The sequence below is a fragment of the Jaculus jaculus genome, chromosome 4 (genome assembly GCF_020740685.1).
Source record: "Jaculus jaculus isolate mJacJac1 chromosome 4, mJacJac1.mat.Y.cur, whole genome shotgun sequence".
Classification (NCBI taxonomy): Eukaryota; Metazoa; Chordata; class Mammalia; order Rodentia; family Dipodidae; genus Jaculus; species Jaculus jaculus.
The window spans coordinates 14,641,473-14,667,981 of NC_059105.1; the positions used below are offsets into that span (position 1 = coordinate 14,641,473).

Sequence of the window (26,509 nt, forward strand, 5' to 3'; positions counted from 1 at the left end):
TTCTTGATGGCTTAGAATCTACCTTGAGTGTCAGTTATCACACTGGAATTTTTATTTGTTTGTTTATAGTTTTGCTTTTCTTTTAGATAGAATCTTGCTATGTAGCCCAGGCTGGTTTAAAAAATTTGTAAGCCAGGCATGGCGGTGCACACCTTTAATCCCAGTACTCCGGAGGCAGAGGTAGGAGGGTTGCTGTGAGTTTAAGGCCACCCTGAGACTTCATAGTGAATTCCAGGTCAGCCTGGGCTAGAGTGAGACCCCACCTCAAAAAATAAATAAAAGCTGTAATCCTACCAGGCATGGTGGCACATGCCTTTAATATCAGCACTCGGGAGGCTGAGGTAGGAGGATCACTATGAGTTCAAGGCCAGCCTGAATCTACATAATGAATTCCAGGTCATCTTGGGCTAGAGTGAGACACTACCTCAAAACAAACATACCTACCAAAAAAATTAAAAAAAAATCTGTAACCCTTCTGTCTCAGCCTCCTGAATGCTACCAATACAAACTGTGCGACCTTGCTTAGTTGTCTTGTATATTAATGTGATACTGCTCTATTGGGCTCTTAATTATTATAAAACAATTTAGGTAAAGACCTAAATAACTTGTAGGGCTAGAGATACAGTTTTGTTGGTAGAGTGCTTATGAAACCATGAGCTTCCTTCTCAGCACTACATAACCTGGCTTTGATCCCAACATTGGGGAGATGGAGGCAGGAGGATCAGAAGTTCAAGGTCATATACAAGGAATTACTGGCTAGCCTTGTATACATGAGACTAAGTCTCAAACAAACAAGTTTTTTTAGTTGCCTCCCCCTAATCCTTTTTTTTTCCCCTAATCCTTTTTTATAGATAGCCTTTGTCATTTCTTTAGCTCTTACTTGGTGATGAACTTCTTACAATGCTTTCTTTGCCATGTCCTAGGAAAGAATAGGTCCCCTGTAAGTACATGGGCTTTGGAACTGCCTACCTCAGAAGCTTTTTTCTTACTTTAGAATGTGTGTTCTAGAAGCTAGATAGATTGCCATCATCTGACCTTCTAGTAATTAAATAAGTAGAATGTTACATTGATTTTGAAGTGCATGCACCTTCATTTAAAAGATCAAAGATTTGCCGGGCGTGGTGGCACACACCTTTAATCCCAGTACTCAGGAGGCAGTGGTAGGAGGATCACCATGAGTTTGAGGCCACGTTGAGACTCCATAGTGAATTCCAGGGCAGCTTGAGCTAGAATGAGACCCTACCTTGAAAAAACAAAAAATTATCAAAAATTAGTCCTCATGTACTTTGTTATCAAAAACATTTAACCTTTGCTATGCATGCCTTCATGAGTTCAGTAGTAGAGTACTTTATAAAGACAATAAGAAACTTCATTGGGGTTGATCAATTTTTTAAAAAGGCACAAAAATGATTGGCTGACTAGTGATGCACAGTACCATAAGAGTAAAAATTTTTAGCCAGATGTGATAGTGCACTCCCATACTGTGAAGTCAGAAGTAGGAGAATCACTGTGAATTCAAGGCCAGCCTGGAGCTACAGAGTGAGTTCCAGGTCAGCATAGGCTAGAGTGAGACCCTACCTTGAAAGAAGAAAAAAAAGTTACCCATTTTCAAGACATGGCTTTCTAGGAGTGGGATAAAGATAATGCTAAAGGGCTGGAGAGATGGCTTAGTAGTTAAGCACTTGCCTGTCAAGCCTAAGGACCCTGGTTCAAGGCTCGATTCCCCAGGACCCACGTTAGCCAGATGCACAAGGGGCACACGCATCTGGAGTTCCTTTGCAGTGGCTAGAGGCCCTGGCGTGCCCATTCTCTATCTATGTATCTGCCTCTTTTTCTCTCTGTCTGTTGCTCTCAAATGGATAATAAGAATAAAAAAAGATAATGCTTAAATATCCTCTTGTTTTGATAACTATTTTTTGTGTTTTCTTGTTAAATAGTTTTCTATAATGAAAAAACTGTTTTGGTGTTTATTTACTAAAAGAAAAATGAAGACATATTTTTCGGACCTTTTTACTCTCCAATTACAGGAAATTTACCTTCAAATCCAAGAGCCCCTTAACTTTATGCCTTGATTCTGACAGTGAAGATGAGCTAAAACGCACTATAGCCCTTGGTCAGAGATTTGGTGAAATGTTAGGCATTGAACAGCAGCAAGAAGATGTGGAAAAAGTAAGTAAATTTTCATCAGAATATATGATAGTTTTATTTAGCTCTTACTATCCAAACAAATGTCTCAGCAAATTTTAAAAATATACACAAACTTACTAGCTCTATTTCAGATGATAGTTTTACAGATTTCATTTTTCTCCAGCTACAGAAATGTTTGAACTGGACATATGGACAGAAGGGTACACTCCTGTAATCCCTGTGGTGACTCATGCTTGTAATCACAGTACTTGGGAGGTCGAGGCAGAGATTTGTGAGTTTGAGGCCAAACTGAGCAACAGAGTAAGATCTTGCCTCAGTTAACACAAGGGGGAAAAGTAACACCAGAAACTTCAGAGCTTCTTTCACATATTAATCATCAAGTAATTACTTATTTATTTTGGTAGCACTTGTTTATGAAAAAACTATAGTTAATATTTTATAGAAACAGATCAAGTAAACTAGTTCTTTAATTCATAAATACGAAAGCATGAATACATCATCTTCTACTGTAATCCTTAGTGATAGTCAATACCTCCAAGATGTAAAGTTTTCTGGGTGTTTGCCTCATCCCATACTCATATGTTTTCCTTAATACTTTCCTTTTGGTAAACAGTTACTTATTGAAAGAACAAAATACCTGACAATAACAACTTTAAGAAGAAAAAGGAGGCCAGGTGTGGTGGTGTACACTTTTAATCCCAACACTCAGGAGACAGAGGTAATAGGATCTCTGAATTTGAGGCCAGCCTGAGACTACAGGGTGAGTTACAGATCAGCCTGTGCTAGTGAGACTCTACCTCACCAAAAAAAAAAAAAAAGAAAGAAAGAAAGAAAGAAAGAAAGGAAGGAAAAGGTTTTATATATTAGCTTACAATTCCTGGGTGATACACTTCATCATTGCAGAGATAGCATGGCGGCAGGAGCAACCCAAATCAGGAAGCAGAGGATAAATAGGAAGTAAGGTCAAGCTATAAAAACCATAAGACCCTGCCGGCGTGGTGGCGCATGCCGTTAATCCCAGCACTTGGGAGGCAGAGGTGGGAGGATCACCATGAGTTCGAGACCACCCTGAGAATACATAGTTAATTCCAGGTCAGCCTGGACCAGAGTGAGACCCTACCTTGAAAAACCAAAAGAAATAAATAATTTAAAATTTTAAAAATAAAATAAAATAAAATAGAGTCCTACCCTTCCTTAAGGGTAGGACTCCTTACAACATGCTCTCTCCAGACACAAAATGGCCTGGATATCCATGACCTCACAGTGCCTGACACTACCTACACAAGACCATCATAAGAGGAGGAAAAGATCATGACATCAAAATAAAAGAGACTGATTGAGATAGGGAGGGGATATGATGGAGAATGGAGTTTCAAAGGAGAAATTCGGACGAGGGAGGGTAGTACCATGGGATATTTTTTTATAACCATGGAAGTTGTTAATAAAAATTTGAAAAAAAAAATAGAATATTGGCAGTAGTAAACAGAATTTTTACTGTATACTTATAGTAATACTAAAGTATACTAAATACTTATAGTAATTATGTCTGCCTGGTCTTATTTTGAGGCAAGATCTTACTGTGCAGCCTAGTCTGGCCTCAAACTTTCAGTGATCCTCTTGCCTCTGCTTCCCAAGTGCAAAGTTTACAAACATGAGCCATCATACCCAGATGACTTGTTGATTTTTCTTTATGTATTTTTTGTAATTAAAAAAGTATTTGGTTGTGGAAAAGGGGACACCAGTGCCTCTTGCCACTGCAAAACACATGCCAGCAGTACTACTTTTTGCCACCAATTTACATGGGTGGCTTGGGATTTTAACCTGGACTAGCAGACATTGCAAGTAAGCACCTTTAACTACCAAGCTCTCTTCCCAACCCACATATATATAATCAAGATTCCTTTTTAATTTTTAATTCATTAATTTATTTATTTTGGTTTTTCGAGGTAGGGTCTTACTCTAGCCCAGGCTGACCTGGAATTCACTATGTAGTCTCAGGCTGGTCTCAAACTCACAGTGATCCGATCTCTGTCTCACGAATGCTGGTATTAAAGGTGTGTACCACCACGCCCAGCTAAGATTCCTTTTTAAAAATGTTTTATTTGCTGGGCATGATGGCACATGCTTTTAATCACAGCACTTGGAAGGCAGAGGTAAGAGGTTGCAGATGACATGATTCTATACATAAAGGACCCTAAAGACTCTACTAGCAAACTGTTAGAGCTGATAAAAACCTATAGCCATGTAGGAGTATACAAAGTAAATACACAGAAATCAGTAGCCTTCATATATGCTAACAACAAACACACAGAGAATGCAATCAGAGAATCACTCCCATTCAAAATTGCATCAAAAAAATAAAGTACCTTGTAATAAACCTAACGAAGGAAGTAAAGAATCTCTACAAGAAAAACTTTAAAACATTAATCAAGTGAGAAATTGCAGAAGACACTAGAAAGTAGAGAAACATCCCTTGTTCCTGGATTGGAAGGATCAATATCGTGAAAATGGCAGTCTTACCAAAAGCAATCTACACATTTAATGCAATCCCTATCAAAATTCCTAAGGCATTCTTCATAGAAATAGAAAAAACAATCCAACAATTCATTTGGAATCACAAAAAACCTCGAATATCTAACATAATACTGAGCAACAAAAATACGGCTGGTGGTATCACCATACCTGATTTTAACCTATACTACAGAGCCATAGTAACAAAAACAGCATGGTACTGGCACAAAAACAGACATGTAGATCAGTGGAATAGAATAGAGGACCCAGATGTAAGTGCAGGTAGCTATAGCCACCTGATATTTGATAAAAATGCCAAAAACACTCATTGGAGAAAAGACAGCCTCTTCAGCAAATGGTGTTGGGAAAACTGTATATATATCTGTAGATGGATGAAAATAGATTCTTCTTTCTCTCCACGCACAAGAACTAAGGCCAAATGGATTAAAGACCTTAACATCAGACCTGAATCTCTGAAACTGCTAGAAGAAAAATTAGGGGAAACCCTTCAACATATTGGTCTTGGCAAAGACTTTCTGAATACAACCCCAATTGCTCAGGCAATAAAACCACAGATTAGGACTTCCAGTTAAGATGGCGGCGTAGGTACCATGCCAAAGCGGCCTAGGGGGGAAAAAAGACCAAAAAAACTCAGCAAAATACACACTTTTACTGAAAAGTGAGGTGTATAGGAAATTGAAGTGGCAGCAGAGAAGTAGAAGAGTTATAGAGCATCCAGAGCCTGCACAGGCGGGAAAAGCAGCTCTGGCAGCTCGGCCAACCGCCGCGGCCGCGGCGCATCAGAAAGCCGCCAGACTCAGCTCGAGCCACAGGAAAAGCCAGGTGCGGGCGCTTCCCCTCACACCGCGCTCTCAGCAACTCGGGAAACGTGAGGGGAGAGCAGCAGCGAGCAACAGAGGAGCAGACCGTGAGTTAGAAGAACACATGGAGCAGCGTGAAAACCAGAGCAGCTGTGGCTCCCTCCCCTCCCCCACCGCCTGAGCCCAGCTCCTTCGAACAGAGCAGCGTCCCGGGACCCGGCCACGCCAACTTGGGCTGACAGCGGGACCCAAGCAGGAGCAGAGTTCGGCAGCAACATCAGCGGCTCCAGCACCGGTAACAGCGGCCCCAGCAGCAGCAGACCCAGGAGTGGCAGCAGCGGCAGACTCAGCAGCAGCAGCTTCAGGGGGAGCAGCGGCAATGGACACAGCAGCAGCAGCTTCAGCAGCAGTGGTGGCTTCAGCAGTGGCAGCTACAGCAGCAGCAGAGGCAGCAGCAGCGGTGGGTCCAGCAGCAACACCTTCAGCAGCAGTGGCTACAGCCCAGCAGGGGCAGCTTGAGCAGCCGCAGTTCCAGCAGCAGGGGAGCTGATCTGCAGAGCCACACTTGCCAGGCTTGGTTGGCCCTGCAGGAAAAGCAAGTGCCCAGCTCCAGAAATCAGAACAGCAGCCTGACGACCCAGGCAGCAACTTGACTGAGACCAAAATCATCCAAGGTAACTGGGATTGCACAAGGGAAGGGTCTCACTTGGTCGCAAGCTAACTTGGATCCCTCAACAGACCAGAAATCTTAACCTTTTTGTTGATAGAGGATCTGGTCGTTATAATAACTACTCTTGCATACATACTCGGGACTGTTTTTGATTGAATGTGTACAGTGTTTAGTTAAATTTTAGAATCTACCTGTATTTTACTCCACTTAGCCTGCTTGAATACTCCTATAGCAGGGAAACTCAACCCCTAAGAACATCTTTGTAGATACTCTGAGAGTCTTAAGAGCCACACCTTACACCTTAAGGTCCTACCCTGAAAATATATTACATCAAATCAATTGATACAGCTAAGAATACACAGCTAGCTAGAAAATCCAAGCATTAACTTAATCCAAGATGCAAAAATATATACATTATAACACAAGAAACACTAAAAAGCAAGACGATATAAATCGGCTTAAAAGTATTAATGCATCAGAAATGTCCTCCAGTGAGAAAGAGTTAGAGGAAATGCCTGAGAAAGAGTTCAAAAGAATGATTATAAATATGTTCAAAGAGGTCAAAGAACACATGAAAACAATCAAAGAAGGAATCAAAGAGGAAATCAAAGGAATCAAAGAAGATGCAGAACACCAATTTAATGAAATAAAGAAGGCAATACAAGACACAAATAAGGAAATAGAAATAATAAAGAAAAACCAGTCAGAATTACTAGCAATGAAGAACACAGTTAATGAACTAAAAAACTGTAGAAAATCTCACCAGTAGGATGGATGAGGGAGAGGACAGAATATCTAAGCTAGAAGACCAGGTGGCAGACATAATACAGTCCAACAAAGAGAAAGACAAACTTATAGAAAAGTATGAGTGGGAATTTCAAGATATTCGGGACACTATGAAAAGATCCAATATAAGAATTCAGGGCATAGTAGAAGAGGAAGAAATCCAATCCAAAGGCATAGTAGGCGTCTTCAACAAAATCATAGAAAAAAATTTCCCCCAAATTGGGAAAGAGGTGCCAATACAGATACAGGAAGCCTTTAGAACCCCAGCCAGACAAAACCCAGAAAGAACCTCTCCTCGCCATATTATAATCAAACTTCCAAACACACACACCAAAGAAAAAATATTGAAAGCAGTTAGAGAGAAAAATCAAGTTACCTACAAAAGCAAGCCCATCAGGATTATAGCAGATTATTCAACACAAACTTTTAAAGCCAGAAGGGCTTGGAGTGATATATTCCAAGTTCTGAAAGATAACAACTGTCAACCAAGGTTACTTTATCCTGCAAAGTTATCCATTCAGGTAGATGGAGAAATAAAGACATTCCATGACAAAAGCAGGTTAAAGGAGTATTTGAAGACAAAACCAGCTCTACAGAAAATACTTGATAGAATCCTCCATGCTGAAAAAAAGGAAAAGCACACATATAAGGAACCTAGAAAAAACAAGCAATACTCAAATACTAGTTAACAGAAGAGAGTACAGGTAGAACCAGTAACACACACACACACAAAAATGGCAAACATAAATACACACCTTTCAATAATATCTCTTAATATCAACGGTCTCAATGCCCCAACGAAAAGACATAGATTTGCAGACTAGGTTAAAAAGCAGGATCCTACAATTTGTTGTCTCCAAGAAACTCACCTTTCTACAAAGGATAGACATTATCTTAGGGTGAACGGTTGGAAGACGGTGTTTCAAGCAAATGGGCCTAGAAAACAAGCAGGGGTTGCTATCCTAATATCAGACAGGGTAGACTTTAGTCTGACGTTAGTCAAGAAAGATAAGGAAGGTCACTTTATATTGATTAAGGGCACACTCCAACAGGAGGACATTACAATCCTAAACATATATGCACCTAACATGGGGGCTCCCAAATTCATCAAACAAACACTATTAGAACTAAGGTCACAGATAACACCAAACACTCTCATCAATTGACAGGTCATCCCGGGAAAAAATAAACAGAGAGGCATCTGGACTAAATGAGGTCATAGAAGGAATGGACTTAACAGATATATACAGGACATTTCATCCAAAGGCTGCAGAATATACATTCTTTTCAGCAGCACATGGAACATTCTCTAAAATAGACCATATATTAGAACACAAAACAAATCTTAAAAATTCAGGAAAATTGAAATAATTCCTTGCATTCTATCTGACCACAATGGAATTAAACTACAAATCAGTAGCAAGAAAGGCTATAGAGCATACACAAAATCATGGAAACTAAACAATACACTACTAAATGATGAATGGGTCAATGAAGAAATCAAAAAGGAAATCAAAAAATTTATAGAGTCAAATGATAAGGAGAACACAACATACCAAAATCTCTGGGACACAATGAAGGCAGTTCTAAGAGGTAAATTTATAGCCTTAGGTGCCTATATTAAGAAATTAGAAAGGTCGCAAGTAAACGACCTAATGCTTCGCCTTAAAGCCTTGGAAAAAGAAGAACAAGGCAAACCAAAAATCAGTAGACGGGAAGAAATAATAAAGATTAGGGCAGAAATTAATGAAATAGAAACAAAAAGAACAATCCAAAGAATTAATGAAACATAGAGTTGGTCCTTTGAAAGGATAAACAAGATTGATAAACCCTTAGCAAATCTGACCAAAAGAAAGAGAGAAGAGACACAAATTAATAAAATCAGAGATGAACAAGGTAACATCACAACAGATGCCAGAGAAATTCAAAAAATCATAGGGACATACTATAAAAGCATATACTCCACAAAGTATGAAAATATGAAAGAAATGGATGATTTCCTTGATCTATATGACCTACCTAAATTAAATCAAAATGAGATTAATCACTTAAATAGACCTATAACAAACATGGAGATCCGAACAGTTATCAATAATCTCCCAACTATAAAAAGCCCAGGCCCAGATTGATTCACTGCTGAATTTTACCAGACTTTTAAGGAAGAGCTAACACCATTGCTTCTTAAGCTTTTCCAGGAAAAGGAAAAAGAAGGAATTCTACCAAACTCCTTCTATGAGGCCAGCATCACCCTGATACCAAAACCAGGCAAAGATAGAGCAAAAAAAGAAAATTACAGACCAATCTCCCTCATGAACATAGATGCAAAAATTCTCAACAAAATATTGGCAAACAGAATACAAGAGTATATCAAAAAGATCATTCACCCTGACCAAGTAGGCTTTATCCCAGAGATGCAGGGATGGTTCAACATACGCAAATCTATAAATGTAATACATTACATAAATGGGTTGAAGGACAAAAATCACATGATCATCTCATTAGACGCAGAGAAAGCATTTGACAAAATCCAACATCCCTTCATGATAAAAGTCCTACAGAGACTGGGAATAGAAGGAACATATCTCAATATAATAAAGGCTATTTATGACAAGCCTACAGCCAACATATTACTAAATGGGGAAAAACTGGAAGCTTTTCCACTAAAATCAGGAACAAGACAAGGGTGTCCACTGTCCCCACTTTTATTTAATATAGTTTTGGAAGTCTTAGCCATAGCAATAAGGCAAGAGACACACATAAAAGGGATACAAATTGGAAAGGAAGAAATCAAGTTATCATTATTTGCAGATGACATGATTCTATACATAAAGGACCCTAAAGACTCTACTAGCAAGCTGTTAGAGCTGATCAAAACCTACAGCAATGTAGCAGGATACAAAATAAATACACAGAAATCAGTAGCCTTCATATATGCTAACAACAAACACACAGAAGATGAAATCAGAGAATCACTCCCATTCACAATTGCATCAAAAAAAATAAAGTACCTTGGAATAAACCTAACCAAGGAAGTAAAGAATCTATACAATGAGAACTTTAAAACACTCAAGCGAGAAATTGCAGAAGACACTAGAAAGTGGAGAAACATCCCTTGTTCCTGGATTGGAAGGATCAATATCGTGAAAATGGCAATCTTACCTAATGTAATCTACACATTTAATGCAATCCCTATCAAAATTCCAAAGGCTTTCTTCATGGAAATAGAAAAAACAATCCAAAAATTCATTTGGAATCACAGAAGACCTTGAATATCTAAAATAATACTGAGCAACAAAAAAGAGGCTGGTGGTATCACCATACCTGATTTTAACCTATACTACAGAGCCATAGTAACAAAAACAGCATGTTACTGGCACAAAAACAGACATGTAGATCAGTGGAACAGAATAGAGGACCCAGATGTAAGCCCAAGTAGCTATAGCCACCTGATATTCGATAAAAATGCCAAAAATACTCATTGGAGAAGAGACAGCCTCTTCAGCAAATGGTGTTTTGAAAACTGGATATATATCTGCAGAAGGATGAAAATAGATTCTTCTCTCTCGCCATGCACAGGAATTAAGTCCAAATGGATTAAAGACCTTAACATCAGACCGGAAACTCTGAAACTGCTAGAGGAAAAAGTAGGGGGAACCCTTCAACATATTGGTCTTGGCAAAGACTTTCTGAATACAACCCCAATTGCTCAGGCAATAAAACCACAGATTAACCACTGGGACCTAATGAAATTACAAAGATTTTGCACCGCAAAGGACACAGTTAAAAAAGCAAAGAGGCAACCTACAGAATGGGAAAAAATCTTCACCAGCTATATATCTGGATTAATATCTAGGATATACAAAGAACTCAAAAAGTTAAATAATAAGGAATCAAACAAGCCAATCAAAAAATGGGCTATGGAGCTAAATAGAGAGTTCTCAAAGGAAGAAATACGAATGGCATATAAGCATCTAAAAAAATGTTCTACGTCACTAGTCATCAGGGAAATGCAGATTAAAACTACATTGAGATTCCATCTCACTCCTGTCAGATTGGCCACCATCATGAAAACAAATGATCATAAATGTTGGCGGGGATGTGGAAAAAAAGGAACCCTTCTGCACTGCTGGTGGGAATGCAATCTGGTCCAGCCATTGTGGAAAACAGTGTGGAGGTTCCTAAAACAGCTAGAGATTGATCTACCATATGACCTATAGCACTCCTAGGCATGTATCCAAAGGACTCATCTCATTTCCTTAGAAGTATGTGCTCAACCATGTTTATTGCTGCTCAATTTATAATAACTGGGTAATGGAACCAGCCTAGATGTCCCTCAACAGATGAGTGGATAATGAAGATGTGGCACATTTATACAATGGAGTTCTACTCAGCGGTAAAGAAAAATGAAGGTATGAAATTTGCAGAAAAATAGATGGACCTGGAAAGTATTATACTAAGTGAGGTAACCCAGGCCCAGAAAGCCAAGCGCCACATGTTCTCTCTCATATGTGGATCCTAGCTACAGATGATTGGGCTTCTGCATGAGAATGAAAATACTTAGTGGCAGAGGCCAGTAAGTTAAAAAGGAGACATAAAGGGTAGAGAAAGGAAGGGAGGAGGATACTTAATAGGGTGATATTGTACATATGTAATTACAATGAATGTAATGGGGAGGTAATGTGATGGAGAATGGAATTTCAAATGGGAAAGTGTGGGGGTGGGGAGGGAGGGAATTACCATGGGATATATTTTATAATCATGGAAAATGTTAATAAAAATTTAAAACAAAAAGAATACTATTACCAAAATTATAACTACTGAAAAGTACAAACATAAAAAAAAAAAAACACCACAGATTAATCACTGGGACCTCATGAAATTACAAAGATTTTGTACTGCAAAGGACACAGTGAAAAAAGCAAAGAGGCAACCTACAGAATGGGAAAAAATCTTCGCCAGCTATATATCTGATAGAGGATTAATATCTAGGATATACAAAGAACTCAAAAAGTTAACTAATAAGGAATCAAACAAGCCAATCAAAAATGGGCTATGGAGCTAAATAGAGCATTCTCAAAGGAAGAAATACGAATGGCATATAAGCATCTAAAAAAATGTTCTACGTAACTAGCCATCAGGAAAATGCAGATTAAAACTACATTGAGATTCCATCTGACTCCTGTCAGATTGAATACCATCATGAAAACAAATGATCATAAATGTTGGCGGGGATGTGAAAAAAGAGGAACCCTTCTACACTGCTGGTGGGAATGCAATCTGGTCCAGCCATTATGGAAATCCTTGTGGAGGTTCCGAAAACAGCTAAACATTGATCTACCTTATGACCCAGCTATAGCACTGCTAGGCATATATCCTAAGGACTCATCTCATTTCCTTAGAAGTATGTGCTCAACCATGTTTATTGCTGCTCAATTTATAATAGCTGGGAAATGGAACCAGCCTAGATGTCCCTCAAGTGATGAGTGGATAATGAAGATGTGGCACATTTATACAGTCGAGTTCTACTCAGCAGTAAAGAAAAACGAAGTTATGAAATTTGCAGGAAAATGGATGGATCTGGAAAGGATTATACTAAGTGAGGTAACCCAGGCCCAGAAAGCCAAGCGCCACATATTCTCCCTCATATGTAGATCCTAGCTATAGATGATTGGGCTTCTGTGTGAGAAGGAAGTTACTTAGTAGCAGAGGCCAGTAAGTTAAAAAGGAGATATAAAGGGAAGAAAAAGGAAGGGAAGAGGGTACTTAACAGGTTGGTATTGTATATATGTAAATAGAATGATTGAGATGCTGAGGTAATATGATGGAGAATGGAATTTAAAAGGGGAAAGTGCAGGGGGGTGTATTAGCAACGGATATTTTTTATAATCATTGAAAATGTTAATAAAAATTGTGAAAAGGTTAAAAAATGTTTTATTTGCTGGGCATGATGGCACATGCTTTTTATCCCAGCACTTGGAAGGCAGAGGTAGGAGGCTCACCGTGAGTTCGAGACCAGTCTGTGACTACATAGTGAATTTCAGGTCAGCCTGGGCTAGAGTGAGACCCTACCTCAAAAGGAAAAAAAAAAAAAGATTTATTTACTCATTTGTAAGCAGATAATGAGAGAGAGAATGGGTGCACCAGGGCCTCCTGTTACTGCAAATAAACTCCAGATGCATGCACCACTATGTGCATCTGGCTTTTTGTGGGTACTGGAAATTTGATCCTGGCTGCTAGGCTTTGCAAGCAAATGCCTTTAACCACTGAGACATCTCTGCAGCCCTATGTATATAGAGACAGGATCTCATTGTATCCCAGGCTAACCTGGAACTCACTCTGTAGCCCAGACTGACCTTGAACTCATGGCAGTCCTCCTGTCTGAGTCTCCTAAGTACTAAGTGTAAGGCTTGGGAGTGACCAAGACCATGCAAACTACTTTGAGGCAAAGGTGAAAGCTTTTATTGAGGGTGGGGAGGACATAGCAGGAGCTGCCAGGGCTGACTCACAATAGAGGAGCACAGGCATCCTGCGTTTTCAGGTAGTGGGCTTTATAAGGTTTTTTCAGTTGAGGGAAGGAAAAAGAATAGAAAAGTTCCTTTAGGGAAGATCATTACATTAACCATTTAAAATAGCTAGGGTGTGACACCAGAACAGTGACCTTGTAATTTAGGAAATAAGGAGGCAGGAAACCATCACCTGGGGCATTTTTAGGCAAGGAGGGGATAATGACCCGGTGGTTTCTTGAGGCATGTGGATAATCTATTTACTTATGCCTCTGTCACCATTCTGCTGACCTTGGTGACTCCATCTTGGGAGCCCGTCCTGACCTAACACTGCGTTATAGGCTTGAGCAACTTCCCCTCTCCCAACACACATACATTAACAATGTTTTTGAGCACTTAGTATAAGCTAGGTACTAGGCATAGTATTCTACAGATTTATTTATTATTTATTTAGGTTTCTCAAGGCCAGGTCTCACTCTAGCTCAGGCTGACCTGGAATTCACTATGTCGTCTCAGGATGACCTCAAACTCATAGTGATCCTCCTACCTCTGCTTGCCAAGTGCTGGGATTAAAGACGTGTGCTACCATGCCCAGCTACTTTACAAATATTACTTGATTAAATCTCACCATAATTTACAAGGAGATTCTGTCAAACCTGTCTGTCTATCTATATGTCTATTTATTTAGGGTTTTTAATTGTTTTGGTTTTTTCAGGTAGGGTCTCACTCAAGCCCAGGCTGAACAGGAATTCACTATGTAGTCTCAGGATGGCCTCAAATTTATGTCAATCTTACTACCTTTGCCTCCCAAGTGCTGTGGTTAAAGACATGCTCCACTATGTCTGGCAAACACAACCTTTTTTTGTTTGTTTTCAAGGTGGCCTCTCACTCTAGCCCAGGTGACCTGGAACTTACTCTAGTTCTAGCCTGCCCTCAAACTCCTAGTAATTCTCCTACCTCTGCATCCTGAATGCTGGGATTAAAGACATGTACCAGACCCCACCTGGCCAAGGTTATTTAAAATTATTATTTGTTTTTATGTGAGAGAATTGGTGAGCTCCAGATGCTTGTGCCACCTTGAGCACATGTGTAACCTTGCATGCTTGTGTCACTGTGCATCTGGCTTACATGGGACCTGAAGAGTCGAATGTGAGTCCTTAGGCTTTGCGGGCAAGCACCTTAACCATTAAGACATTTCTCCAGCCCTAAATTATGTTTTTTTAAAACATTTTTGTTTTTATTTATTTGAGAGAGACAGAAATGGCTGCATCATTTTTTGTTTTTTCAAGGTAGGGTCTCAGGATAACCTGGCACTCATTCTGTAGTCCTGGGCTATCCTCACGCTCACAGTGATCTTCCTACCTCTGCCTCTCACGTGCTGAGATTAAAGGTGTGTGCCACCACACCCAGCTTAATTATTTATTTTTTGAGACAGTTTCATGTATTTCAGTCTGGCCCCCAACTCACTGTTGTTGAAGATAACCTTGAACTGATCCTCCAGCCTCTACCTCTATAGTGTTGGATTCACAATCATGCAGATTATGCAGTGTTGGAGATAATTTACCTGGTATGAGTGACTTTGTTACTATTGAAGAGAATTTATTCAGGAGTTGTAAGTTTCTTTTTCAGTCCATTAAAGATTTAGAGGACAGGGCCAGGCGTGGTGGCACACCATGCACACCTTTAATCCCAGCACTCGGGAGGCAGAGATTAGAGGATTACCTTGAGTTTGAGGCCAGCCTGAGACTACATAGTGAATTCCAGGTCAGGCTGGGCTATTGAGACCCTACCTCGAAAAAACAGTGATTTGCACATATATGTGAGGGTGGGATGTGCTGGGGTCTCTTATTGCTGTAAACAGACACCCAACAGACTTACATGGGTGGCTGGGGAATTGAACTGTGGGATGACAGGTTTTGCAGGCAAGCACCTTTAATGCTGACTCATCTCCTCTAGCCCCTCCTCCTACTCCCCCCCCCCTCAGGGTCTTACTCTAGCCCAGGCTGACCTCGAATTCACTTTGTATTCTCAGGGTGGCCTCACACTCACAGCGATCCTCCTACCTCTGCTTTCTGAGTGCTGGGATTAAAGGCATGTACCACCATGCCTGGCTCCCCAGCCCCTTTTTATTTATTTTTAAGTTTTTTATCAGTTTTGATGTATTCTTCAAGTTTCTACTTGTTGTAGGGTGATTGCCTAGCATATACAAGGCCCTGGGTTTGATCTCCAATACTGTATAAATTGGGCTTAGTGGTACACACATATAGTCCCAGAGCTTATTAATGGAGTCAAGACTAGAAGAAGTTCACATCTAACCTGAGCTTCATATGAGGCCTTGTCTCTTATGTAGTTATTATTTTAGAAGTTAAGTTTAGGCAGGTGTGGTAGCACATGCCTTTAATCTCAGCACTTGGGAGGCAGAGGTAGGAGGATCTCTGTCATTTTGAAGCCAGTTTAAGACTACATCCTGAACTCCAGGTCAGCCTGGGTTAGAGTGAGACCCATCTCAAAAAAAAAGAAGTAAAAAAGGGTTAGGTTTGCTACAGCTTACATATTGGTTATTTAGTAGCCCAAAACATTAAATAAGAGAAATTTTGGCCAGAGAGATGGTTCAGCAGTTAAAGGCACTTGCTTGCAAAGCCTACTGGCCCCAGTTCTATACCCTAATACCCACATAAAGCCTGATGCACAAAGTGACACATGCTTCTGGAGTTTATTTGCAGTGACAAAAGACCCTTGAGTGCCCATTCTACCTGTGTGTCTGTCTCTCTCTCTCTCTCTCTCTCACACACACACAAGTAAATAATTTTTTTTGTTTGTTTGTTTGGTTTTTCGAGGTAGGGTCTCACTCTAGCCCAGGCTGACCTGGAGTTCACTATGGAGTCTCAGGGTGGCCTCGAACTCACGGTGATCCTCCTACCTCTGCCTCCCGAGGGCTGGGATTAAAGGCCCTCCACGCCCAGCTAAAATTAAAAATTTTTAAAGAGAAATTTTTAGAAATGAACTTCCTACTTTAAACTCTTAAGCTGTATTAGGTATATTTGTAGCTACTAGCTGTATTTAGAGGCATTCTGGTTTCCTGTCAAAGTAATGCTCTTTTTCAGGATTCAAAATCATACAGAATGGAACCTGGTAAATCCGGATTAGAAAACTCTGGATTTGACAGGATGAATGAAGAAGAGCTGCTTGCAGCTGTCTTAGAGATCAGTAAGAGCGAAGGCTCACCCATGCACAGTCACGAAGAAGACGATAAACCAACCAGCAGCCCAGACACTGGATTTGCAGAAGATGATATTCAAGACATGCTTGAACATCCAGATGCTGTGCAGACTGGGAAGCCCAAAACAGTCACCGAGCCAGGTAGGTTTCATGAAGGTGAACATACATTACACAACCCATAGTGGTGTTCCAAAACCTTACATTGACAGAGGGCTTCTAAATAATCTAAACCTTCACGTTTTGGAAAGGGAAAAAAATAGCAGAATATCACAAAATTACTTTGTTTATGAAGCCAGAGCCCCTTCAATTTTGAATTATTTTATATGCAAGCAATAGAATATCCTGTTTTAACTATAAACCAAAAAAGGATGGTTTTATAGCAGATATTTATTCTTTAACGCATGTATCATTATTCAGTCCTCTGTTTAGTTACTGTTTATAGATATCACTGACTTTGTTACTCTTCTTGATTTATTTCCTGCCTTTAGTTCTTTTTTCCAGTGCTACAATTCCCTGGAGATAACAAAGGAATATTTGTATAATTCTTGGTTATCTATTCCAGTGGTGAATAACATTGAAGTTATCAAAACCAGTAATCATAAGTGGCATATAGCTATAGCAGCTTTGGGGAAGATAAATTTGTTTAAGAGATATTCTATATCCTTATTTTCTAAAATATTTATTTTTATTTAATTTACAAGCAGAGAGAAAAGAAAGAGAGACAGAATGGGTACACCAGGGCCTCTTGTCACTGCTTGTACCAATTTGTACGTCTGGCTTTACATGCGTACTGAGGAATTGAACTCAGACCATTAGGCTTTGCAAGCAAGCATCTTTAAACAATGAGCCACCTCTCAGCCCAGGCTGACCTGAAATTCACTTTGTAGTCTTAGGCTGGCCTCGAACTCATAGCAATCCTCCTACCTTTGTCTTCTAAATGCTGGGATTAAAGGAATGTGTCATATTCCCTCCAGTGGAGCTGTTTGTTTCCCCATAACAGACTTGCCACTATTGCACCCATTGGCTCATTTGGCCTGGCTGACCAAACTGAAGACTTGCAGTGTCCACTGTGGTTTATTTACACTGATGACTTTCTCTCCCATGGAGCTGCATGCAGCATAGTTTTTTATGGCTTTCTATCAGCTTATTTACACTGATGACTTTCTCTCCCATGGAGCTGCATGCAGCATAGTTTTTTATGGCTTTCTATCAGCTTCTCTACAGGGAGGAGATTTTCAGCTCACCACCATCAAAATTTCTCAGTGACCTTAAAATCTAAGCCATGGGGGTGTCTGAATTTCTTTTCTTTTTTTTTTAAATTTTTTTTTTGTTGTTCATTTTTTATTTATTTATTTGAAAGTGACAGAGAGAGAGAGAGAGAAAGAGACAGAGAGGGAATGGGCGCGCCAGGGCTTCCAGCCACTGCAAACGAACTCCAGACGCGTGTGCCCCCTTGTGCATCTGGCTAACGTGGGTCCTGGGGAAATGGGCCTCGAACTGGGGTCCTTAGGCTTCACAGGCAAGCGCTTAACCGCTAAGCCATCTCTCCAGCCCCTGAATTCCTTTTCTAATGAAAGCATTCATTTTAATAACAGATATTGACTTTGTACAATAGCTACTTCTGATTTCATGTTTAAAACCAAGATGCTAAGTTTTGAAGTGATCTTTGTGATAGAGAGCTATCGAATGCCGTATTAAGACAGATAGTAAGTAGCATATTACTAACATGAATAGCCTTATAAAATGAATGAATAAAGGTTATACATATTGACCAGTTTAAAAATTTTTTTTTATTTATTTGAGAGAAAAAGGGTAGGGAGAGAGAGAGAGATAGAGTAAGGGTATGCCACAGCCTCTTGCCACTGCATGGGAACTCCAGATACATACATCCCATCTTGCATCTGGCTTTATGTGGATACTGGGGAATTGAACCCAGGCCCATAGGCTTTGCAAGCAAGAGCCTTTAGCCACTGAGCCATCTCCCTAGATAATTGACTTAACTTGTTAAGATAAGAATTTAAACTGTATGGGCTGGAGAAATGGCTTAGCCATTAGGGCTCTTGCCTGTGAAGCCTAAGGATGCAGGTTCAATTCCCCAGTACCCATGAAAGCCAGATGCACAAAGTGGCACATGCATCTGGAGTTCTTTTGCAAGGCCTGGAAGCCCTGATGTGCCCATTCTCTCTATCTGCCTTTCTCTCTGTCTTTCTCAAATAAATAAATTAATGAAAGCTTTAGAAAAGAGCCGAGCATGGTGGCATATGCACTTGGGAGGCAGAGCTAGGAGGATTGCCATGAGTTTGAGTTCACCCTGAGACTACATAGTGAATTCCAGTTCAGCCTGAGCTATAGTGAAACCCTATCTCAAAAAAAAAAAAAAAGAGAGAGAGAGAAAAATTTTTTTTAAGAATTTAAACTGTAGTAAAATGATAAAAGGTTGATTTAAAAATGCTTTGGTTTTGTTTTTTTTACACACTAATCCAGCACTTGGGAGGCAGAGGTAGGAGGCTAGCTGTGAGTTCGAGGCCAGTTTTTTTTTGTTGTTGTTGTTTGTTTGTTTGTTTGTTTTTCGAGATAGGGTCTCACTCGAGCCCAGGCTGCCACTTCCTGTGTAGCAGAGATAACCTAGAAATTTTGATCCTCCTATCTCTATAATATACAATCCCAAATTCTGTGATTATAGGCCTACACCACTGTGCCTGATTTATATGGTCCTGGAGATTGAGCCTAGGGCATTGTGTATGTAACAAACTGAGCTATATTCCCAGATAACTTATTTTTTGAATCATTTTTCTCATACTTTTGTTGGCCTTTTTTTGTTTGGTTTGGTTTTTGTTTTGTCTTTTATTTTTCGAAGTAGGGTCTGTCTATAGCCCAAGCTGATCTAGAATTCACTCTCTAGTCTCAGGCTGGTCTTGAACTCATAGTGATCCTCTTACCTCTGCCTCCTGAAGCCTTCTTTCTCATTCTTATGATAGGTCCTTGTTCTCATAACGTAAATAACTAGACCGATACCACAACAGGTCCTGTTTATCACAGCTAGTCACATTTAGAGATTGAGAAGGAACATAAAAAATGCTAATTATTTTCCTGGCCCCCCTGGATGAGTGTTTTAAAGTTATATGCTGCCATAGAGCCCTGTAATATATGTTAGTTTTGCTTTGTTTCTTTGATATCATTGTTTTGTTTTTTAATATTTGCAAGCAATGAGGGTTAAAAAGAGAGTGAATGAAAGGGTCTCTTGCCACTGCAAATGAAACCTGGATGCGTGTGCCACTTTGTGCATCTGACTTTATGTGGGTACCAGGGAATCAAAACCCAGACTGGTGGCAGGTTTTTTACACACATGTCTTTAACCACCAAGCCATCTCCCCAGCCCCTGTTTTGTTTGGTTTTTGTGTGAGGATTGAACAGTATGGCTTCACATGTGGTGACCGCACAAAGCACTGGGCAAAATCTCAATAACAGCTTAATCAGTTTACCCTAATGCTTATTTTTTAAAATTTATTATATTTGTTTGAGAAAGAAAGACGCAGATAGGGAGAATGGGTGCACCAGGGTCTTTAGCCACTGCAAACAAACTCTAGATGCATGAGCCACCTTGTACATATGGCTTATGTAGGTACTAGGGAATCGAACCTGGGTCCTTTGGCTTTTCAGGCAAGCGCCTTAACCACTAAGTCATCTCTCCAGCCCAGCCTAATTCTTACTCAGTTAACTCTAAACAGTACTTATTTCTAGTACCTGATCATGTTATACCTAGGAGTATGGCTCTTTCCCTCATCCTTAACTGTAGTATGTTTTTAATAATTGGTTAAGTGACTGAACCATTGCTGTACAATAGTTCTAAATCAAAGGCAGTCTCTACTGCCTTGGGATATTTGACTGCATCTTTCATTTTGGGGTGTGATGTCACAAGTGGAGAAGATGAGTGCTAATGCTAGTAACACTCATTTTCATAGCGAAAAGGAATCTGTTATTTCCTGTGCTTTACCCACTTAAAGATAGCCTATCCCTGTTAAAACTCTAATGTAGTGCTAGAGAGATGGCTTAGTAGTTATGGTGCTTGCCTGCAAAGCCCTAGGACCCAGGTTCGATTCCCCATGACCCACATAAGCCAGATGCACAAAGGGGCACATGTGTCTGGAGTTTGCTTGCAGTGGCTAAATGCCCTGGCACACTCATTCTTTCCCTCTTTCTTTGTCTGCCTCTTTCTCTCTCAAATAAATGAATTTAAAAGTGGAGGGGGCTAGAGGGATGGTTTAGTGGTTAAGGCACTTGCCTGCAAAGCGTAAGGACCCAGGACCCATGTAAGCCAGACGCACAAGGTGGCACATGCATCAGGAGTTTGTTTGCAGTAGCTGGAGGCCCTGGTTCCCTTTTTCTCTCTCTCCCTCTCTCTCTCTTAAATAAATAAATATAATATTTTAAAATATTTTTAAAAATAAACTCTGTAATCTAAGCCAGATGTGGTGGCATACGCCTTTGATCCCAGTACTTGGGAGGCAGAGAGAGGTAGGAGGTTTTCTATGAGTTTGAGATTACCTTGCGAGTACATAGTGAATTCCAGGTCAGCCTGGGCTAGAGTGAGACCCTACTTTGAAAAAGAAATGTATTAAAAAACTCTGTAATATAAGGTACTGACTCCTCCTTGCCTAACCCTGGAAGCCTCTTCATCCCACTCCAATTTTCATTCGTGCAACAGCTGAGAATCACTGATGTAGATGTAGTGAAAAATCTCAAAAGCTTTAGATGAGGTCTGAGGATGTAGCTTACTTGGTATTGTGCTGTTGAGGATCAAACACAGGGATTCATGAATACCACATAAAACATGCCTGTAATCCTAGCACTTAGGAGGTTGAAGCAAGAGGATCAGAAATTCAAGGTCACTTTCAGTTATATCACCACTTGGGATACAAGCTTTAGATGAGGTGAGGGTAAATATTATCTGAACAGTAGATGTCACAAGAGTCCAGAAATTTTAATGTTTTACAGAGAATTTTCCAAAATTATGTTATGTTCTGTTTCCTCAGATCCTTCCAGTTTTGCTGAGATAACAAAAGACTGTGATGAGAATAAAGAAAACAAAACTCCAGAAGGATCTCAGGGAGAAGTTGATTGGCTCCAGCAATGTGACATGGAGCACGAAAGGGAAGAACAGGAGCTTCAGCAAGCATTGGCTCAGAGCCTTCAAGAGCAAGTAAGAGATTTTCTATTGCTGCTTCCTCCCTTCTTCTTTCCTAAGAAGTAGAATAATGATAATTAACATGCTAAGCATTTACTATGTATCTGACATTGTTCCACATGACTTGCATATAGTCAGTTATTGACAAAGAATTATTAATTAATTAAACAGACTTTTTTGGAACTTGCTTTGGGTTTGAAATGTATTGTTAGTTATGTTGCATACTAGTTTCATTGCATACTAAAACACAATGAAATATTACTCCCAGGGCTGGAGAGATGGCTTAATGGTTAAGGTGCTTGTCTGTGAAGCCCAAGGACCCAGATTCTATTCCCTGGTATAAGCAGGATGCACAAGACGGTGCATGCATCTGGAGTTGGCTGGAGGCCCTGGCATGCCAATTCTCTCTATCTGCCTCTCTCTCTCTCTAAAAATAATTAAATATTTTTTAAAAAAGGATTGCTCCCAGTCTAGCCAACGGTACCTCTTTAAATACCTTTTTTTTCCTTATCTTTTTAGGAGGCTTGGGAACAGAAAGAAGATGATGACCTCAAAAGAGCTACAGAGTTAAGTCTTCAAGGTATGGAGATCATTTTTAATTACATTTGTTAAATGATAGAAGAGCTTATAAAATTTATTTGCTGCCAATCATGGTGCCACATGCCCTTAATCCCAGCATTCAGGAGGCAGAGGTAGGAGGATCGCTATGAGTTAAAGGCCAGCCTGGAACTACAGAGTGACTTCCAGGTTAGCCTGGGATAGAGCAAGTCTCTACCTTGAAGGAAAAAAAAGAAAGAGAGAATGGGCATGCCAGAGCCTCTAGCCACTTTGTGCATCTGGCTTTATGTAGGTACTGGGGAATCAAGCATGGGTTCTTAGGCTTTACAAGCAAGCCTCTTAACCGCTGAGCTGTATCTCTGGCCCCTCATTAATTTTTAATAACTTACTTTAGGGAAGTCAGTGGACAAAGTCATGAGTGAGTGCAAATTAGCATGGGATTCATCATACAGTCATGACATTTGACAGAACTAATATGTGGTCCAGGCACTGGTATTCTGAAGAGATATATAGTCACAGAGGCTAGACTAGCTCTTCACTTTTTGGTTCCTAAACTTACTTAGGTTTTTTTCCAGTTCTCAGAAACAAATGGAAGTCAAGTCTTGGGGTAGCATGAAATGTGCATTCCTGGATGGTCTAGTCAGCAGAATACAGAGGAGAGTAAGAATTTTACTGGCACTGTAGTTGAGTCAAAATCGCAAATAAGAATCCACATAGTTGCTGGGCATAGTGGCGCATGCCTTTAATCCCAGCACTCGGGAGGCAGAGGTAGGAGGATCACCATGAGTTCGAGGCCACCCTGAGACTACATAGTGAATTCCAGGTCAGCCTGGGCCAGAGTGACACCCTACCTTGGGGGAAAAAAAAAAAAAATCCACATAGTTGAGTCGAAATCACAAATAAGAATCCATGTTAGGCTTCTCCAGACATACTGTCTTGGGGTTTAAACAATAGTACAAGCCAGGTGTGGTTGTGTACATCTGTATTCCCAGGACTTGAGAGGAGGCAGGGTGATCAAAGGGTGATGCCAGGTTACCCTCGGATACATAGCAAGTTTGAAGCCAGCCTAGGCTATATACATTGAGACCCTGTCTCAAGGGACAACAACAGAAGATGGGAACATTGCTGGCAGTCACATTGCTCCGAAGTAGACTGATGGCCCTACATCTATACACAGGTGCTCTAATCTTCCCCAACCATTTTCTTGGAGAGTCCTCCTGACTCCTTTATTAAAGTCTCTTCTTTTCCCCTGGGTCCTTTTTGTTGTTTTTTTTTGAGGTAGGGTCTCACATTATCTCTGGCTGACGTGGAATTCACAATGTAGTCTCAGGGTGACCTTTAACTCATAGCGATCCTCCTACCTCTGCCTCCCATGTGCCGGGGCTAAAGGTGTACGCCACCACATCCATCTCTGGGTCCACTTTTTTATGGTTTTGTTGCTCTGTTTTGGGTTTGGTTTGGTTTGGGTTTTGGTCATTTTGAGTCAGGGTATCATGTAGCCTTGGACTAGCTAGACAAGATTCAAAGTTCTGATCCTCCTACACTTACCTCCCAGTTGATGGGATTACAAGGTGTGCCACCACACCAAGATCCAGTTGTATGGTTTTTATTATTTGTCTTACATATATGCATGTATGTGTGTTCATTTGCACATGGGCATACTTGTACACAGGTACACATACATGTGTGTGTACGCATGCATATGGAGGCCAGAGATGGATGCCTCTCTCGTTTTGATGACTTATTTACCTCTTTTCTTTTTTCTTTCTTTTTTTTTTTTTTAAGTTTTTATTAGCATTTTTATTTAAAAAATCCCATGGTAATTCCCTCCCTCCCCACCCCCCACACTTTCCCATTTGAAATTCCATTCTCCATCATATTACATCCCCATAACAATCATTGTACTTACATATATACAATATCAACCTATTAAGTACTACCCTCCTCCCTTCCTTTATCTTCCCTTTATGTTTCCCTTTTAACTCACTGGCCTCTGCTACTAAGTATTTTCATTCCCACACAGAAGCCCAGTCATCTGTAGCTAGGATCCACATATGAGAGAGAACATGTGGCGCTTGGCTTTCTGGGCCTGGATTACCTCACTTAGCATAATCTCTTCCAGGTCCATCCATTTTTCTGCAAATTTCATAACTTCATTTTTCTTTACTGCTGAGTAGAACTCCATTGTATAAATGTGCCACATCTTCATTATCCACTCATCAGTTGAGGGACATTTAGGCTGGTTCCATTTCCTAGCTATTACAAATTGAGCAGCAATAAACATGGTTGAGCACGTATTTCTAAGAAGATGATATGAGTCCTTTGGATATATGCTTAGAAGTGCTATAGCTGGGCCATATGGTAGATCAATCTTTAGCTGTTTTAGGAACCTCCACACTGATTTCCACAATGGCTGGATGGTTTTTGTTTTTTTGTTCTGTCTCCATAATGCATGTCAAAGTGTTGATGAGCTCAATGTTGTGGAGGTCCAGTGGGGTTTGTTCATTTATTTATTTTCTGAGGTAGAGTCTCAGCTCTTGCCCAGATGACCTAGAACTTCCTCTGTAGTCCTAGACTGGCCTTGAACTCATGATAATCTTTTTACCTCTGCTTTGGGAGTGCTGGGATTAAAGGCTTGCACCACCAAGCCATACATTTTTTTGTTTAATTTTCTGTTTTTGTTTTTAATTTTTTTTTAATTTTTTTTTTATTTGAGAGCGACAGACACAGAGAGAAAGACAGATAGAGGGAGAGAGAATGGGCGCGCCAGGGCTTCCAGCCTCTGCAAACGAACTCCAGACGCGTGTGCCCCCTTGTGCATCTGGCTAACGTGGGACCTGGGGAACCGAGCCTCGAACTGGGGTCCTTAGGCTTCACAGGCAAGCGCTTAACCACTAAGCCATCTCTCCAGCCCAATTTTCTGTTTTTTTGAGACAGAGAGGGAAAGAAAGAGGCAGATAGAGAATGGGCACATCAGTACCTCTGGCCATAGCAAACAAACTCCAGACACATGCACCACCTTGTGCATCTGGCTTTACGTGGGTACTAGGAAATCAAACCTGGATCCTTTGGCTTTGCTGGCAAGTGCCTTCACTTCTAAGCCATCTCCAACCCAGGTGTTTGTTGTTGTTGTTGTTGTTTTCCCTTCAAGGTAGAGTCACATTCTAGCTCAGGCTGACCTGAAATGTACTATGTAGTCTCAGCGTGGTCTTGAATATATGGTGATCCTCCTACCTCTGCCTCCCTAGTGTTGTGATTAAAGGCATGCACCACCACACCTGGCATGGGGTTTGCATTTTTTTTGTTGTTTGTTTTGTTTTCGAGGTAGGGTCTCATTCTAGCTCAGGCTGACCTATGACACTGTGTAGTGTCAGGGTGGTCTTGAACTCATGGCGCTCCTCCTATCTCTGCCTCCTAAGTGCTGGGATTAAAGGCATGCACCACCTCACCTGGCTGGGGTTTGCTTTTTTAAGACAAGTTGTCACTGTAGCCCAGAGTGGCCTCAAGGTCATTTTCTTCCTACTTCCCCCTCTCCAGTATCGGGATTGCAGGCAGGTGCCATCGTGCTCCCTAGCTCCAGCTAAGAACTTTTACAAGAGTCTTGTCTTTGGTTCTTCAGAGTATAACAGCTCCTTTCTGGATTCACTGGGCTCAGATGAGGACTCTGGAAATGAAGATGTTTTTGATATGGAGTACACAGAAGCGGAAGCTGAGGAGCTGAAAAGAAATGCTGAGGTAATGTTTCACCCTGAGTGAATTGCTAACATAAAGCATATGTATATTAAGTTGCCTTTAGCTCCACCAAGTAACTATTACAGTTAATGAAAACTGGAGCTGGGCTTGGTGGCCTATAATCTCAGCACTCAGAGGCTGAGGTAGAAAGATCACTATGAGCCAAGTATGATGGACATGCCTTTAATTCCAGCATTCAGAGACAGAGTTTGAGGCCAGCCTCGGACTACAGAGTGAGTTCCAGGTCAGGCCTGGACTAGAGTGATAGAGCAAGAACCTGCCTCAAAAGAAAAAACTTAAAAAAAAAAATTTAAAAAAGAAAAAACTTTTAATAAATTGTGTCAACTAGAGCACACTGATGTCTTTTTCCCCCCTC

The 26,509-nt window shown here is 40.5% G+C and overlaps 1 protein-coding gene across 2 annotated transcripts in view; it reads left to right on the forward strand.

Annotated features, from left to right (window-relative positions):
• Usp37 (ubiquitin specific peptidase 37) overlaps positions 1-26,509 on the forward strand; it is a 105,816-nt gene that overhangs the window by 69,148 nt on the left and 10,159 nt on the right. For both annotated transcript variants that reach the window (XM_045146754.1, XM_045146755.1), the window contains 5 exons: positions 2,028-2,169; positions 16,544-16,799; positions 21,692-21,858; positions 22,363-22,423; positions 26,021-26,136. In XM_045146754.1, coding sequence (XP_045002689.1) covers positions 2,028-2,169; positions 16,544-16,799; positions 21,692-21,858; positions 22,363-22,423; positions 26,021-26,136 — 742 coding nt within the window. The remainder of the gene's footprint in view (positions 1-2,027; positions 2,170-16,543; positions 16,800-21,691; positions 21,859-22,362; positions 22,424-26,020; positions 26,137-26,509) is intronic.